At 30.8% G+C, this 15,529-nt stretch overlaps 1 protein-coding gene across 1 annotated transcript in view; it reads left to right on the forward strand.

Moving 5' to 3' along the window:
* Window positions 1-14,357, forward strand: part of LOC134725858 (uncharacterized) — a 35,253-nt gene extending 20,896 nt beyond the window's left edge. Inside the window, exons 4-7 of the mRNA XM_063590092.1 lie at window positions 9,564-9,672; window positions 10,150-10,312; window positions 11,927-12,124; window positions 13,254-14,357. Of these exons, the coding sequence (XP_063446162.1) occupies window positions 9,564-9,672; window positions 10,150-10,312; window positions 11,927-12,124; window positions 13,254-13,486 (703 nt within the window). The 3' untranslated portion in view covers window positions 13,487-14,357. The remainder of the gene's footprint in view (window positions 1-9,563; window positions 9,673-10,149; window positions 10,313-11,926; window positions 12,125-13,253) is intronic.
* Window positions 14,358-15,529: the final 1,172 nt, after the last annotated feature.

Here is a 15,529-nt window from a genome sequence, read left to right on the forward strand (position 1 = left end):
ACTTCAAGTGACATTATTTCATAAATACATAAGACAGGTTTTAAAACCATAGTAAAAACTCTTGATGCAGAAGCCAATCCAAAACAAAAAACATAAATATCATTTCAATGTCTTTTCCACATGAAACAGGAAATTGTGATATAATCATAAATGATACTTAAATATGCATCTGAGATCTATAGATGTTAGCTCTCTCTCTATATATATATAGATAATTATCCTAAAGAATTACCTCTAAACAAAAGATAAATGGTCCTGCTCCAAATGCTGATTAGCCACAAGCTAATTTTGTTTGAATTTTTCAAATAGATACAGGCCTTGAAGACCAATCTTTCTTAGGAACTAAGAAAAAAAAATAGGAAATAAACTGATTTTCCATTGATCGATCAACCTCTTAAATAGCTCCCTTAGCTATCAATTTTTGGACTTCTGAAATAAATTCATCCTTATGAAAGGTGAAATGTATTAATTCAAAAATGATAAACCTTGTGGTACATCATTAAAAATAATTTTATAACCATTTCTTAATATATCTAATATCAATAGATCATTAGTAACATTTTCCAAATCATAATATTTAAGTTATCTACTGTATATATAGCAACTGGTTGAGAAATGTGACCTCTTCGAGATTCTCTGTTCCCTTTTGGAAACCTCTCCCTCTCAATGAAGGGAAATGCCTACTAATATAGTCGCTCTGTTGACCAACAGAGCCTCTGCAGTTAAAAAACTGATATTGACTTTCCCATAACAGCTGGGAGTAAATTAATTGCTAGACCTGGAACCTCTTCCAAGGAATCAATAATTTGCTTCAGAATCTTTGTATATACACTAAGTTTGCTTTTTGCAATCATAACTAGAAATGTGATAAAGCAACTATCACAACAGAATTACAAATAAGTATTATCATCTAAATATTTCTGAGCATCTCCTGTGGGTTTAACCAGACACCCATGGTCAAACAAACAAAAAGAATTTTACAATAAAATCCTTGATTTAATTATCAAGATCCAATGGCTCATTCTTACAACAAGAAATAGCCAACTCAACAATAGGGATGATGATCAACCCCTTAAAAAAGTATCTCTGGGTTTCCTGCATCTATGAATCCACAGAGTGGGCCTGTCTAGGCAGTGCCATATCGATTTTTTATTTATCCTAGACACACTAGGATTGTCACAGTTCTCAGTGTGATAGTATTTCCTCTATGAACTTTATATTTTCCTGATTTTATCAAAATCATGATTAAACTGTTCAACAAACAGGATGAGATAATGGACCATTAATCTCAATAAAAGAAGCCTTAAAGGCTTCTGAAAACCTTAATGCAGGATCAAAAGATGTATCAAATTCAACTCCGGCTGGACCATCATCAGCCATGGCACAAACCCCAAAAGGAGGTACATACACCGTATCATTTCAGTAGATCAGATCAAAAAATTGAACTAAATCTTCATTAAAGTAAGCCTCTAATGGCAAGATTCAAATATAGCAGCAGGTTTCTCTACAAACTCTGCTAGAGTTGAAGGCAGTGAAACTGTCTCAAACCTCATGATTCATACAGGTTCTTTACTACATAGTCATTAATAATAATGAGTAAATGTATCAATATACATGCCTATCTTAAATCTCAACAGCACTTTTGTGAGAAACATTCACAAATCAAGTAGATTTTGAAGTTATACAAGTAGCACTAGATTTAAAAAATTACTAATTTTACAGGTTCTGTTGCTTTGTCAATTATTTCCAATTGCCATGCCATTATGATTTATTATAAAACTACTAGGTTTTATATCTGTTAAAGAAGAGGATTTATTCAAAATACCTCTTGTTTTCCTATTAAATTTATCATCTTTAATTTCTAAAACATTCCAGAGGTGATGAAAATCATAACCATCACCCTTGTAAGTGTAAACAACATTTTAAACATCTTGCAATAACAAAACATTTGCATAAACAAATTCAGCCATTGTAATACAAAAATGTGTACCTGTGCAGGTAAAACACGTGTAAATTGTGAAGAGTACTCACGACCTTCAGGTGAATAGAAATACTTTTAAATATCTACCTGTTTAACAAACAGGGGTATGAAAAAGTAATTGCCGTACATCGTACTAAGGCAAAAACTTAATGAAAATATAAAATTGTCATACATCGTAGACAATAAAATATTTAATTAAATTCCCATGAACACTTGTCATACATCGTAGACAAGAAATTTTTAAATTCATTTCCATCAACACTTGTCATACATCGTAAACAATTGAGGAATTATTATTTGTAAATAACAAAATAACAATAGAACTTGTCGTACATCGTAGACAAGTTAATGTAACTTGAATAACTTTCTCCCAAATTTAAGATAAAAATAAAATAACATAAAAGTACTTACGTGAAGTGTTCACTTCAACCCTCAAGAAAAATAATGACAAGTTATTATGGAACAGGTGCTTATATACTAGGGTCAAGGTCACTGGCCAGGTATGGTCAGTTGGGTATAGTTCGTTTCTTTAAACAGAGATATTATATGTAAGCTTCACCCCTCATAGAGAAGTTAAGCTAATTCATTACTTGAGACCGAAGGCGAAATATGAATAAGAATGATGTCTTTCAAGCAGCATTGATTTGAGGTAAAATAGCAGTTTATAATTTACTCTCTGCTGAACAGTTTTTAACTGTCAGATGCTTTTATTTGTTGGTGTTTTGCTTTGTATCATTTCTAAATAGCTTTCAAAAAGACTGTTGATGCACACATAAGGAGCTTAGAATGGCATTTACTAAAAGGTAACAATCACTTCATTCAAGGTTTTACTACATGCCCTTGAAGATCAGTAGTCTATTGCTATTCAAACAAAAGTGAAATATCATTTTCTGTAAAAAATTTCAACCAAATTAAAAAATGTAGTCTGATCACTTCAGTTCTTTTTTTTTTACAAGTTGTTTTTATGAGGGAGTTTAAAATAGGCTCCTAAAAGATATTATGATTATTTTTTTTACTCCAAATATAGGCCCATTGTATAAGATAGAGATTATAAGTCCCCTATGTATAGCTACTGACAAAGTCAAAGGAGACTTTAGGTTTGCACTCTGTCTGTATTTCTGTATGTCCGTCAGTCCAACAAATCAGTTTTCCAGACTTTTTTCTTCATGCTTGTTTTACTTTTCTTGCTAGTTTTGAAAAAAGAAAAGTAAAAAAAGAAAAAAATACGCTTAGTATTTTCAACTGTGAAAACTACCTATGAGCAACTATGTGAAGATTTCTTATAATGATAACATGATATATGTATAACAAACATAACATGTTCTTTCCAATAACCAATACAAAAAAGTTCTAACTAAGTTACTATATTAATCAATGTAGCACATTAGATGAAATTTGTATGTCCAGAATTAAGCTGTTTCTTCTATCATGTCTATTTTTTCAATCAGAATTTTATTTCTTTAATTATTTTTTTTTGCCTCTTTATGATTTATTTCTCAATCCTACTTTAAATAGACATACATTCTATTGATTGTCATTGGCTACTGAAATCTATGCCTGCTTCTATTAAATGTTGTTTTATTGGTTTCCCCCAACAGGAAACCACATGGAAGGCAAGTTTATTATTTCAGAATCAAATGAATTGTTTTACTATCCAGGGTGTCTAACAATAGGAAGCATACCAAAGGGGGATTAACAAATATCATGTATCATTATATTTGTGTGTATTTTGAATTTCATTTTGATGTTTGACAATGAAAAAAGGCATCATTACAGTAAATACAAATACAAAACTTTTCTGATTTTAGTGTCCTGAGGAGTCTAATCAAAGTTTTAATATTTGATGTAGATGAATTGTTTGTCTTATATGATATTAGAATATAGTTTTGTTTTTTGCCTATTGGGAATACAACAATGTGACAGAAAGCCCAAAACACAAATAAGAAACAGATATATGGAGGTCAACATACAGTTAAAATGCAACTTTGGTTTTCTGTGTTCATCTACAACAAACAATGATTGCAGTTATTTGTGATATAATATTCTACTCATAAAGCTTAATTTTGTATGATACAAATATTTTGACATGTTTGAAATCAATAAAAACACCCTCATCTTCAGCTGTTGCACAACTAACATGAGCATCTGAACTACACCCAAAAAGTTTTGATGTCAAAGAAAACAGAAAAATCAAAGTAAGAAAATAAATGAAGGTGATCAAGCACCTCATTTAAGTACCTTTAATTACATCTATAAAAGTTTGAAGAATATTCATCTTCATAAATGAATCTGCACAGAAAATTCAAATTATTTCATTAATGAAACTGACTCATCAAAATGTTTATGAATGCTTTTTTCCCCAACATATAATCTCTCTCTTAAAAATGAGGTTAAATGCAAAATAATGTCAAAATTATATAAAAAAAACCAAAACACCCAAACAAAACAAAAATAAGTGTGTGTTCACTTAATTAACACAGGTGAAAATGTCTCCTATATTATGCAATTCACTGCAAAAGAAATAGACAACTGCAAACAATGTTACCAAACTGATGAGGCGATAACAATTGCTTCACAGTTGGAGGGAATTGTATAAGTTTGAAATAATAAACATTTTTAAAGGTCTTTTAGAACCTTTTACTTCAATGATTATAATGTGCTAATATTACAAAACATAAAAGACTTAATCTAACTTAATGAATATCATCTGACTGTGTTTATAAGTAAAATCAGTAAGCCATCAAAGAATTGTAATTTTTGACAAGATCAAAATGAAGCTTTTATTCTGAATTGCTTTAGTTTATATATATGTTTTTTAATATGTTCATGAATTTATTAAAAATAATATTTTCTTTTATGAAGAAAGTTATAGTTTGCCTTTCCATGCATCTTATTTTCACAATGAAGGTTAAGTTCTAAAAAAAAAAAAAATCCCCAAATTTATCTCAATAGACATTTAAAACTGACTTTCAGTGGTAGACAAAATGAATGCCAATTATATTCATTAATTTTGACAATTGTAAAAGAAATTAAATATTCTCCCAGTCTAGATGACCAACATGATAATCCAGATCTGAAAGATTGTCACATGATTTCTGACATCAAATTTCAATGATTTCTTTTTGTATAAATTTCGACAATTCAAATTTAGATATAATTTGTTATAATTCTCCTTGAAGTAACCTTGTAATGCATGACTATTTTATTTAAGCCTTTTAAGTACTTTGTTAACCAATTATGCATGGTTATTCATTGCAGTGTGACAGAATATTCCAATAACAAATCTACTAAATATTCAAAAAATCTTGGTCAGTTATAGCATTTTGTCATCTTTGCCAATAGCAAACACTTTATTGATGTACTGTTCATAAGTTGGCCAGTTATCCAATAAATATATCAGCCATAAAGATTATTCATCCATGATTAGCTATCCATACCCTTAACTGTACCCATGAGAATCCTTTCTGACTGTAATTGGTGTCTATGATAACATTGTAAATCCTGTACATGATTACTGAATTCCTCAATGAGAGGCCTCAACAATAGATCATAACAATAGTTGATAAGATCAGTAATTGACTACTGCTGATTCAGTGATTTATTGCAAAAAAACTGAATACCCCACATGAATAGTTCAAATATACACCTAAAGTGTTTGAGTCATTCATTACTCCAGCAGCTGATTCAGGTGGGATAGAGGATGTTCACCCCCTTTTATCAGAACAAATATGATTTTTTTTCATTGTATCCTAAATTAATTCCATTACTGAAATACCCCCCCCCCCAAACCACAACCCCTTTTTCTTCTGGCTCTGCATCTGTACTCTCCTGTGAGATGAGTTAGTCTTTATGAAACAGTATGGTCTTTATTTGTGAGAGATTTCAAAGTGCAACACCCACAAAAAGCAACAATTTGATTCAATGATTGGTTGTAATTGAGAGACAAATATCCATAATGACTAAATGATGTAAATTCCACATTCTTTTATGAAATATGTGCATTCTCTTGGTAAGTAGCATTATTAAAATGACTGTATGAATGTACAGATCCTATATTTTAAATATTTTGTTTTACTCATCATACTAATTGGGCAAGGTAATGTCCGGGGGCAAACATCAGGAAATGGTTAAAACCTAGTGGTATTTGAATATTTTAAAGAGCTCTCCTATAATATATAAGACATTTTTAAGCAGTTGAACAAATGTCCATGAAATCAAAGCACTTCCACATACATTTTGAATCTTTTTGGAACTGGACAGTGGCAGATGTGCCATTGAAATTGATCACAATTATAAAGGTCATCTACGGTCAGTTCTCTTATAGGCTACTGTTTCATTGAGAATGTTTCTTGTTATCTGGGTGTGAATGGTTTGTCTTATTATGAACTACATACTTTATTCTTTGAAGTAAAGTGTGTTTCTCAATTAATATATCAGTAAAATGTCTTGATTAATTAAGGATATAATGATGAAAAGGTTTTTGATCTAAGAGAATGAACTGGTGTTTTGCCACTTTTGCCATATCTTATATTAATACTGAATCAGTCATATTAATGATATGATAAAAGTTAAGAAAGACAATGTTCTAACAGCATTCATACAGGGTTGTTGAACCCTATATAAAAATAACAAAAAAGTAATTAATTCTTTGTAAAAATGCAAATATTTCAATTCTTTGTTTTTCTTTCTGGAAAACAGTTCAAAATCAAAATTCTTTAAAAAAATATACTGTGAATGTGTGGTCTCTTGGTGTATTTACTTAAAATGTTTATAACTGATTCTTTTCTTTAAACTGTTGCATTGTATTACAAACTATCAAACATTTGTGCAAATGTATTATTTTTAAATTGACATCGACTATTCTAGCCATTTGTCTTTGCAGTCAAAGGTTTAAACTATATAATATATACTAGGAAATTGAAGATAAATTCTTCATCCTTCAAAATATAATATATATTTTCTAATTGAATTATTTTACTTCTCCCCTATTTAGAAAACTTGAATCATTATTTTCAAATTAAACATAAAATTATGTAGAAAGGGAAATAACTCTACATTGCAAAAAATCATTTATGTTAAATTTCATTTATTTCATAATGAGTTGTCTAATATCCTTGTACTGAAAGTTTGTTTTTCTCACTATACTTATCACTGGCTAAAAATGACTTAAATATATTTAATAAATTTGAAGCTGAAAGGAATAAGCAACATCTTTATATACCTTATCCTCAGGTATTTAAGTAACAATATATGAATAGTATATATAGCATTAGACCTTTTCAACATCTCTCAAACTTACAGTTGAGTTCAGAGAACCACTACCACATGTAAAATGTGAAGGGTCGTCTCAAAAATTAAAAAAATTAAATAATTATTTACTCTATTACTTTCATTGACAATGATACAACTTTCCTACAGAGTCCAAATAACAAGGATTTTTTTTATAGTTTATCTTTTGAGACGTTGAGCTAGTTTGGAAAATGAAAAGAACAAAGCATGCATAATTGTGGTTAAAATTCAATTAAACAATGTATTATGTCTGTTGACAAAGGCAGCACATGTTTCCAAAGTGTCTGTTAGTTTTGGCCGTTGGTGCCTCCATAATGTAATCAATACTTTGTATATTTTTAATTCATGAATTTGGTGTTCCACTTGAATTCTTTATTCACTAATTAAATTTGCTGTTTTTTATCAAATGTTATGGCTTACGATTAATTTGAGGTGTTGTAAATGGAGTAACAAAAGGATGACGATTTGGATAAACTTTGTCTCTAACACAGTCCTTCGGGAAATGCAGCAGACCATTTCTCCTTTTTTTTTATCCAAAACATCCCTTATGTATGGTTATAGATGAGATAAAAAAAAAATCTAAAGTACAAAAAAAAATGAACTGAAAAAGGTACAAAACTTTGTTCCGCAAATTGGTTACAGAGAAACACATTCTGACCCGGTGAAAACAAAACAAAATACAGCAATGACAGTGTATCAACTTTTTTTAAGAAACTAAAAGGTCATTTTCAGGAACAGGGGAAGAACAATATGACAAAGGGACAAGGAATGGTGTTTTCGGGATTTCAGCCGTTGGTCTCCCAACCCCTGCTTAGCACTAACTATATTGATTTTGCAATGTTAACGAGCTCTATAGTGTTAACTAACAACTTGAAATATAAATTCCATACGCATGTATGTAAAAAAAAATGTACTGCTTAAAATTAGATGTTGTAACATTAAAACGAGAAGTCAATCATATTTTTTTTCTTCAAAATTCATCATGTAAACATCAACTCTAATAAAATATCTTGAAGCGGAGAAATCCGCCGTTGATAAAAAAAAATTAGATGTGATGTTTTCCTTAGACCTTCAAAATCAAAAGCTCAGTGCAGTGCATAGCATTTACATTCAAATCAATTTTGACAGCCATGTAATGGCTATATATTCTCACCATGGAAGAAATACAAAAGAGACGAATATTAATAATGGATGATTTTGTTTGATTTTTGGTCTGGTAGAAAAGCAACAATCTGCAGATCCTGCGTTCATGATAAGCTTACAAGGTGGGCAAAATGTTGATACAATATCTGTTTATACCCCTTGCTTTGAACTAGCAGGTGTTAATAGTTTTTGAACAGTCAGCATGTCAGTCATTTTCATTTCTTGGTGTTACTAAAATAATTTAAAGTTGATAGCAACCTTATATGAAATATGAAATAAATGAAGATCTAGACAGAGGTCACTACCACAATGGTCAAGGTCAATGTTATTCTGTTGTTAAAATCATAATTTCTATGGGGGACAGAAGGACAAATCACATTTAATTCAAAAAGCATAGCATGGATCTCCTTATTATACCCCACTGAACAAAGTTTTGATTTGATGTTTTATATCTGTCTGTCCCCAGTCTTTCAGTCCTGTTCTTCTTGTCATTCTGGACGTTAAGCAACCAACAATCAATCAATCAATCTTGTCATTGCAACTCTTATGAAACAACACAACAGAATTTCATGAAACCATGTAGATGATATGTAGAAATGCAGTTCCACAAGAATTGGTCATCAGTTGACTTTTATAAGAATTTTAAGTTTTTGGTGAGATTTGGTTTGCCCATGTACAATGTAGGGGCGTGGGGGTTTGTGAGCATGGTTGTTTTATTTTTATATAAACACAAGATTTGTATTTCAACCAGAAATGAAAAGAGAATAATTGAGCTTTTTTTATTGTAAAAAAAAATCAGCATTATACATGTAAGGCCAATCCTGTGGATTCTATATTATTCTTGGGAAACTGATTCTTATGGTATATATATGTACACCATAAATATAATTCTTTAAAAAAATCAAAAATCATAGGGTTGTATGTAAATTTTGGCAAAACCACAGAAACTAATATCCTAGAAAATAAGATATTTCCTCAATTCATGAAGTATGATATCCACAAAAAATAAATGGATCCACAATTAAGTATGCTATGAAAAACAAGATTTTAATAAAGAGAGACTAAATATGTGCAAAACTTTCCCCACTAAAAAGAGCACAATATATATATATATATTTATATCAAGACTAAATAAAAATTATATTTTCAGACGATCCTTATTGATATCCCTAAGATCTCAGATGAACCTGAATTTAAATGCACCAAAAGGGATTGGATTACCGCCAGCCTCACCTAGTGATAAAGAGAGCAATGTTGATGTAAGTTTATATATAGACTTGTAAGTATAAAGATATGTGGTATGATAGGCAATATATTGAGTTAACTATCCTACAGAGACTAAATGATTTGGATGTAAGCTATAGGTCACTGTTCAGCTATCAGTACTTCACTATTTTGTTTTATATTTTAAATTGCTACTTCTTAGGGGCCAAGTAATGATTTTGTTGACATCAGATTAAGAGAAGGTATATAGTGGTATTCTAAGCTCAACATCCTCACTTGCATTCTTATTGAAATATGCATCAAAAATTTTGTTTGATTGAAAGGAATGCAGATCATTTACTTTTTTTCATGGAAATGATAAAATTATGTTATTAAAGTACAAATATCAAATCTAATAATTTATTTATCATACTTTAGCAAAATGGAGATTGATTAATGTCTACTTTATGTGTTGAACAATTTTATTTAGTCATCTACCATCATGAAATATAACCTGCAAATTTCCATTCCAGAGTGACACAACATTATTTCTTATAGCTGGTTATGCTAGATACAGTTGTCCATATGTCTGGGTCAGATCTAACCATCAAAGACTTATCAGATTGACCAATGATTCCACACAGGAAAAGGACAGCCCATTACGTCTCAAAACAACAAACAAATGGAATTCACATGGTAATTTTTTTATTTAAAATGGTTATACAGTGTACTGTATATTTCATGTAAAGGTATAATTGTATTAATATCTAAAACTAGAGTGTAAATGAAAGAAAATGTTTTACATGTTACAATTATATAAATGTATGTAATATAAAAGTTTAAAAAAGGGAAAATAACAATAATTGAGAAGTTGGGTATTGATTAATACAATGACAGCCCAATCTCTCACAAAAACATAATTATTTATAGATACATGTACATTTATTATTTATAAAAACAAAAAAAAGTTAGGAAAGCTATAAATATATTTAATAAACCATAAGAATATTTCATCAACATAAGACACATTAATACTAATAGTACTGAAGAATATCTGCCTATCCTGTTTGTTATAGTACAACCCTGTAATATAATACAGGATAACCTGAGACAGCTTTCCTGTCCTCTTTTCCTTTAAAGAACACATCTGAATAATTTAATTTTGGATGTAACACGTCTTCTGATTGACTGACAGTGTTTTGTCTATCAGCTCTTAAACATAATTTTGTCATGTGACAGTGACATCATGTGCGTTTTTAATCCGGTTTAAAATGGAATTTTGAAATAACCTGCTACAAGGGTTATTCAGTGTGCACCACATTTTACTGCCCCACCTACGATAGTAGAGGGGCATTATGTTTTCTGGTCTGTGGCTCTGTTCGTTCGTCTGTTTGTCCGTCTGTGCGTCCGTTCGTTCAGGTTAAAGTTTTTCGTCAAGGTAGTTTTTGATGAAGCTGAAGTCCAATCAACTTGAAACTTAGTACACTTGTTGCTTATGATATGATCTTTCTAATTTTATAGCCAAATTAGACTTTGACCCCAAATTCACGGTCCACTGAACATAGAAAATGAAAGTCGGACTTTCAGGTTAAAGTTTTTGGTCAAGGTAGTTTTTGATGAAAATGAAGTCAAATCAACTTGAAACTTAGTACACTTGTTGCTTATGATATGATCTTTCTAATTTTAAAGCCAAAATAGACTTTTGACCCCAATTTCACGGTCCACTGAACATAGAAAATGAAAGTGGGGATTTAAGGTTAAAGTTTTTGGTCAAGGTAGTTTTTGATAAAATTGAAGTCCAATCAACTTGAAACTTAGTACATATGTTCCCTATAGTATAATCTTTCTTATTTTAATGCCAAATTAGATTATTACCCAATTTCACGGTCCATGGAACATGGAAGAGGATAGTGTAAGTGGGGCATCCGTGGACTTTGGACACATTCTTGTTTATGTTATTTCTTCATAGACAGAAAAAAATATTACAGTCATTCCTAAAATAACAGAATGTGGGAAAAAAACAAACTACCTACTTATTTTGTAGTCCTTTTCAGGCATATATAGCTGATGTTTTCAGTGGTTCCCAGAACAAATCTTAAGAAAAACGCCATCCATGTGGTATTTTTCTCTAAGTAACATGCATATATTACATTTTTTTTGCAAAACTTGTCAAAAAACTGTATCCATGTCCCTATTCTCCAAATCAAACAGGTATGATTATAATTCTTTTCCTGATTTTCTGTACAGACATACAAGTCTTGAACGTACTAGCACAATCAGTTAACTTTTTTGCATTTCTTTCTTTTACAGACATACATATCTGGGATATTATAGCAGAACTTGTCAAGCTGTGTACTTATCCATCACCTTTGAACCCATTTGAAGTTGATTTTGACTATTTTACCACTTTATCATTACAAGATCGAGTCATTGCTACAGGTGCCATGGTTCATTGCTTACAGAACATAGTATTACATACACAGGATGAAAAAGTATACGCTAGTAAAGGTAAGGTGTCACATTAACATATTGCTGTCTCTGATCTTTTATTTTTACCGCTTCAGATGTCTTCTGGTTACTGAGCTTGTTCTTCTAGTTTGTGGAAGGTTGTGTATTCAACACAACAACTTGGCAAACCAAAGAATGTAAATTTGGTATATGCTACTTCTTTTCTAAGCATGGGGCATTAAGGGGAAGAGCAAATATGCATGTTAATGTGTATGACATGTCTTCATGTAGACTGTTCCCTTGTTTAAAATCTGGCTCAGTCTGTCATTTTATGAATTAGCAGACTTTCATTCTCATTTACATATTAAATTGATGTTCTGATTCCACGACTAGTAAAATTTTATTCAGAATAGTAAATTTTGCAAAAATTTGTTGAGACACACAAGGAAAATGTCTGAATTTTTGTTTTGAACTAATGCTGTAAATTCAGAAATTAATTACAGGTTTTTATTAATGCAAATAATGCAACTCTTTGAGTATCAAAATCATGTCTCATTCTGGTTTTGGTCTGTTTTTCTTATACTTTATGCAATAGGTCTACTATATTTGTTGTATGGAATGATTGTAAGGTGTACATGTCTAGCAGGCAGATGTCATTTGACCTTGACCTCATTTTCATGGTTCAGTGGTTATAGTTAAGTTTTTGAGTTTTGGTCTTTTTATCTAATATTATATTCCAAAGGTCAACTATATTTGGTGTATGGAAATATTTATGATCTATATGTCAGTCCCGCACGTTTTATTTGACCATGACCTTAATTTCACGGTTCATTGCTCAGTGTTAAGTTTTTGTGTTTTGGTCTATTTTCTTTAACTATAAGTAATAGGTCAACTATATTTAATGTGTGGAAGCATTTTTAGCTGTACATGTCTGCCTGGCATGGTTCATCTGACCTTGACCTCATTTTCATGGTTCATTGGTCTTTGTTTATCTTGGTTAATGTTAAGTTTATGTGACAGTTGTAATAAAGCTTTATACTTAGGACTATCAACATAATATCAATGATTAGTAAAGAAGGCCAGACATTTCAGTGTGTGCACTCTTGTTTCCTCAAACCACAAAAATTTGGTGCACATCAAAATAAATGAATCCACAATATATGTGAAGAGCTTTTTTTTTACTTTTCAGTTTTTGAGGAGTTGCAGATAATCACAAAGCTTCACTTTCAAGCTTTACAACAGCTGGTAAAAGATGGAGGACTACCTGTCCTACAACAGCATATAGCCCAGTCTAATCCTCGACAAAGGAGTACAAATTCTGGAAGTTCAAGATATCCTAGTGCAGGTCCTGGGTACCAGACACCAACATATACCAGTCAGACATATCAGACACAGCCACAGTATGGATATGCTCAATATTGAGACATTTATTATGTGCAGTACAATTTATAAGGTTGGGGGACGTTACATTGTGAATGTAATGTAAATGTAAAAGATCAAATCACTAAGAACAAATGGAGGGAAAAAAGATCTGTCTCATAATTGTGATAATTGTTTCAGTCAATGTAGTTAATTTTTTTTTTAATATGCTTGATATAATTTTGTGAAATATTTAATTGTCATTCTTGCAATGGTTAGGGTTTCATTCCACCTGATTTTTCAAGGATCATGTACTTAATCTTTTTTTAATTCAATATACCTTTAATATTTTTTTATGAAATAACAAGTAAAGAGCTAGCGGTAAAATGAAACCAAGACAATCACAGTAGACAAAAACCACAAGCCGAAACAGAATATATCTTTGAATATTATACAATTACTTATTTATTAAATGTCCGTCTGAGAAAAATATGTATTTCACGACATTTGTTTACCAAAATCATTTGATATCGAACAAATTATCATTATTATAAATGTACAAGCATATAACAATTAGCGCAGTAACTGAAGGTCAGTTTTCTTCAGGTGATTTATTCAAAGTCCAATTCATATAAAAAAAATATTTAACAATGTGGAATAATACTCAATATATAAATTTGGTTCATGAAAAGAATAACAGAAAAATACCAAGATAAGTTGAGAGTACAAAAGACAACATCATCAAAAAGAAATGGATCCTTTTAGAAAATAGGTGTACAATCAACAAAAAAACAAAAAACAACATATTTACTGTAGTCCAAATGGCTTGACTTATAGCTGTCTTCATAATATCCTAGTAAACTTTATTATAAAACATTTCAACATTTTACAAATGTGATGTGGTAGTACATGAATGAATAAAAGTGCAATATTTTTTTTGTTTTAATTTATTGCCTGTGAAGTAGTGACTACCTCAGTTTTCTAATAGTCATGGTCTCATTTTCAGTGCTGAAGGTCCTTGCTTGGATCAGTGGCAGGTCAAACAAAATCTTGAAAATGGTATTTACTGCCTCTCTGTAAAGCATGTGGCATTTTGTAGAAGCAATGACCAGTTAGCTCCATGTGGCATTTAGAAGAAGCAAAGTCAGAATAGTTAATATGTCTTGGTAAATTGACGTGACTCTTAACAATTAATAATGAGATTTTCTGAGCATGTGGCAAATTAATTTCTACACCAGAAAGTTACAATTTAGAGATATGAGTGCATGTTAATGGAAAGAATTTTTAACCTAAAATTTAATTGATTTTGTCACTTTTCACAATTATAAGTGTTAGACCAAGCTTATCAGTCATTTTCTAAGTTACTAAGAAAAATAGGTCATCTTTATTCAATTGATTGCACCCAGAGGTGTGCTTAAGCTGGCCCCTAAACATAATGTGCACTAGCTCAGTGATAATAGTTAAATGGACTTAAAACATGAGTTTTCTTTCAGGAAAAGGGAGATAACTACAATTTGAAATGATAAGTCTGCATGAAAAGCAATTATCACAGACTGATCAAGAATTTGATGAAGAGGTCTCTGATTTGTATAATTCATAACGGTTTTAAGATATTTATATAATAAAAAATCATATGAATTTAGATGAAAATCTATAAATGCAATAGTACTTTTTTTGTACTCCATGAAAATCTTTCTATTATTATAGTTCTAGAAACCATGTCTACTGTATTTAAAGAGATTTGGGGAAAATGTCAACAAGACTTGTAACTAACAAGACAAACACACAGTCTTTTAGATCTGGGACATAGTAAACTGATTTGTTGATGGGCCAGCTCAAAGACGCCTCTGGGTGTGGGAGTTTCTCTTTGCATTAAAGACCCATTTTTGGTCTTTGGCTCTTGTCTGCTCTATGGTCGGGGTTGTTATCGCTTTGACACATTCCCCATTTTCATTTTTAATTTTATTGCTGTTAATAACCTAATCTCAGTTTGACCACAAGGATATCTGATATATGTGTTTTTTACTTGTTTTAATTTTATTGTCCAGCCTGCGACTTTTGTTGAAGAAAGCCCAACATAGGGCGGTGGTGTTAACTTACTTCTTA

Source organism: Mytilus trossulus, chromosome 1 (genome assembly GCF_036588685.1).
Source record: "Mytilus trossulus isolate FHL-02 chromosome 1, PNRI_Mtr1.1.1.hap1, whole genome shotgun sequence".
NCBI lineage: Eukaryota > Metazoa > Mollusca > Bivalvia > Mytilida > Mytilidae > Mytilus > Mytilus trossulus.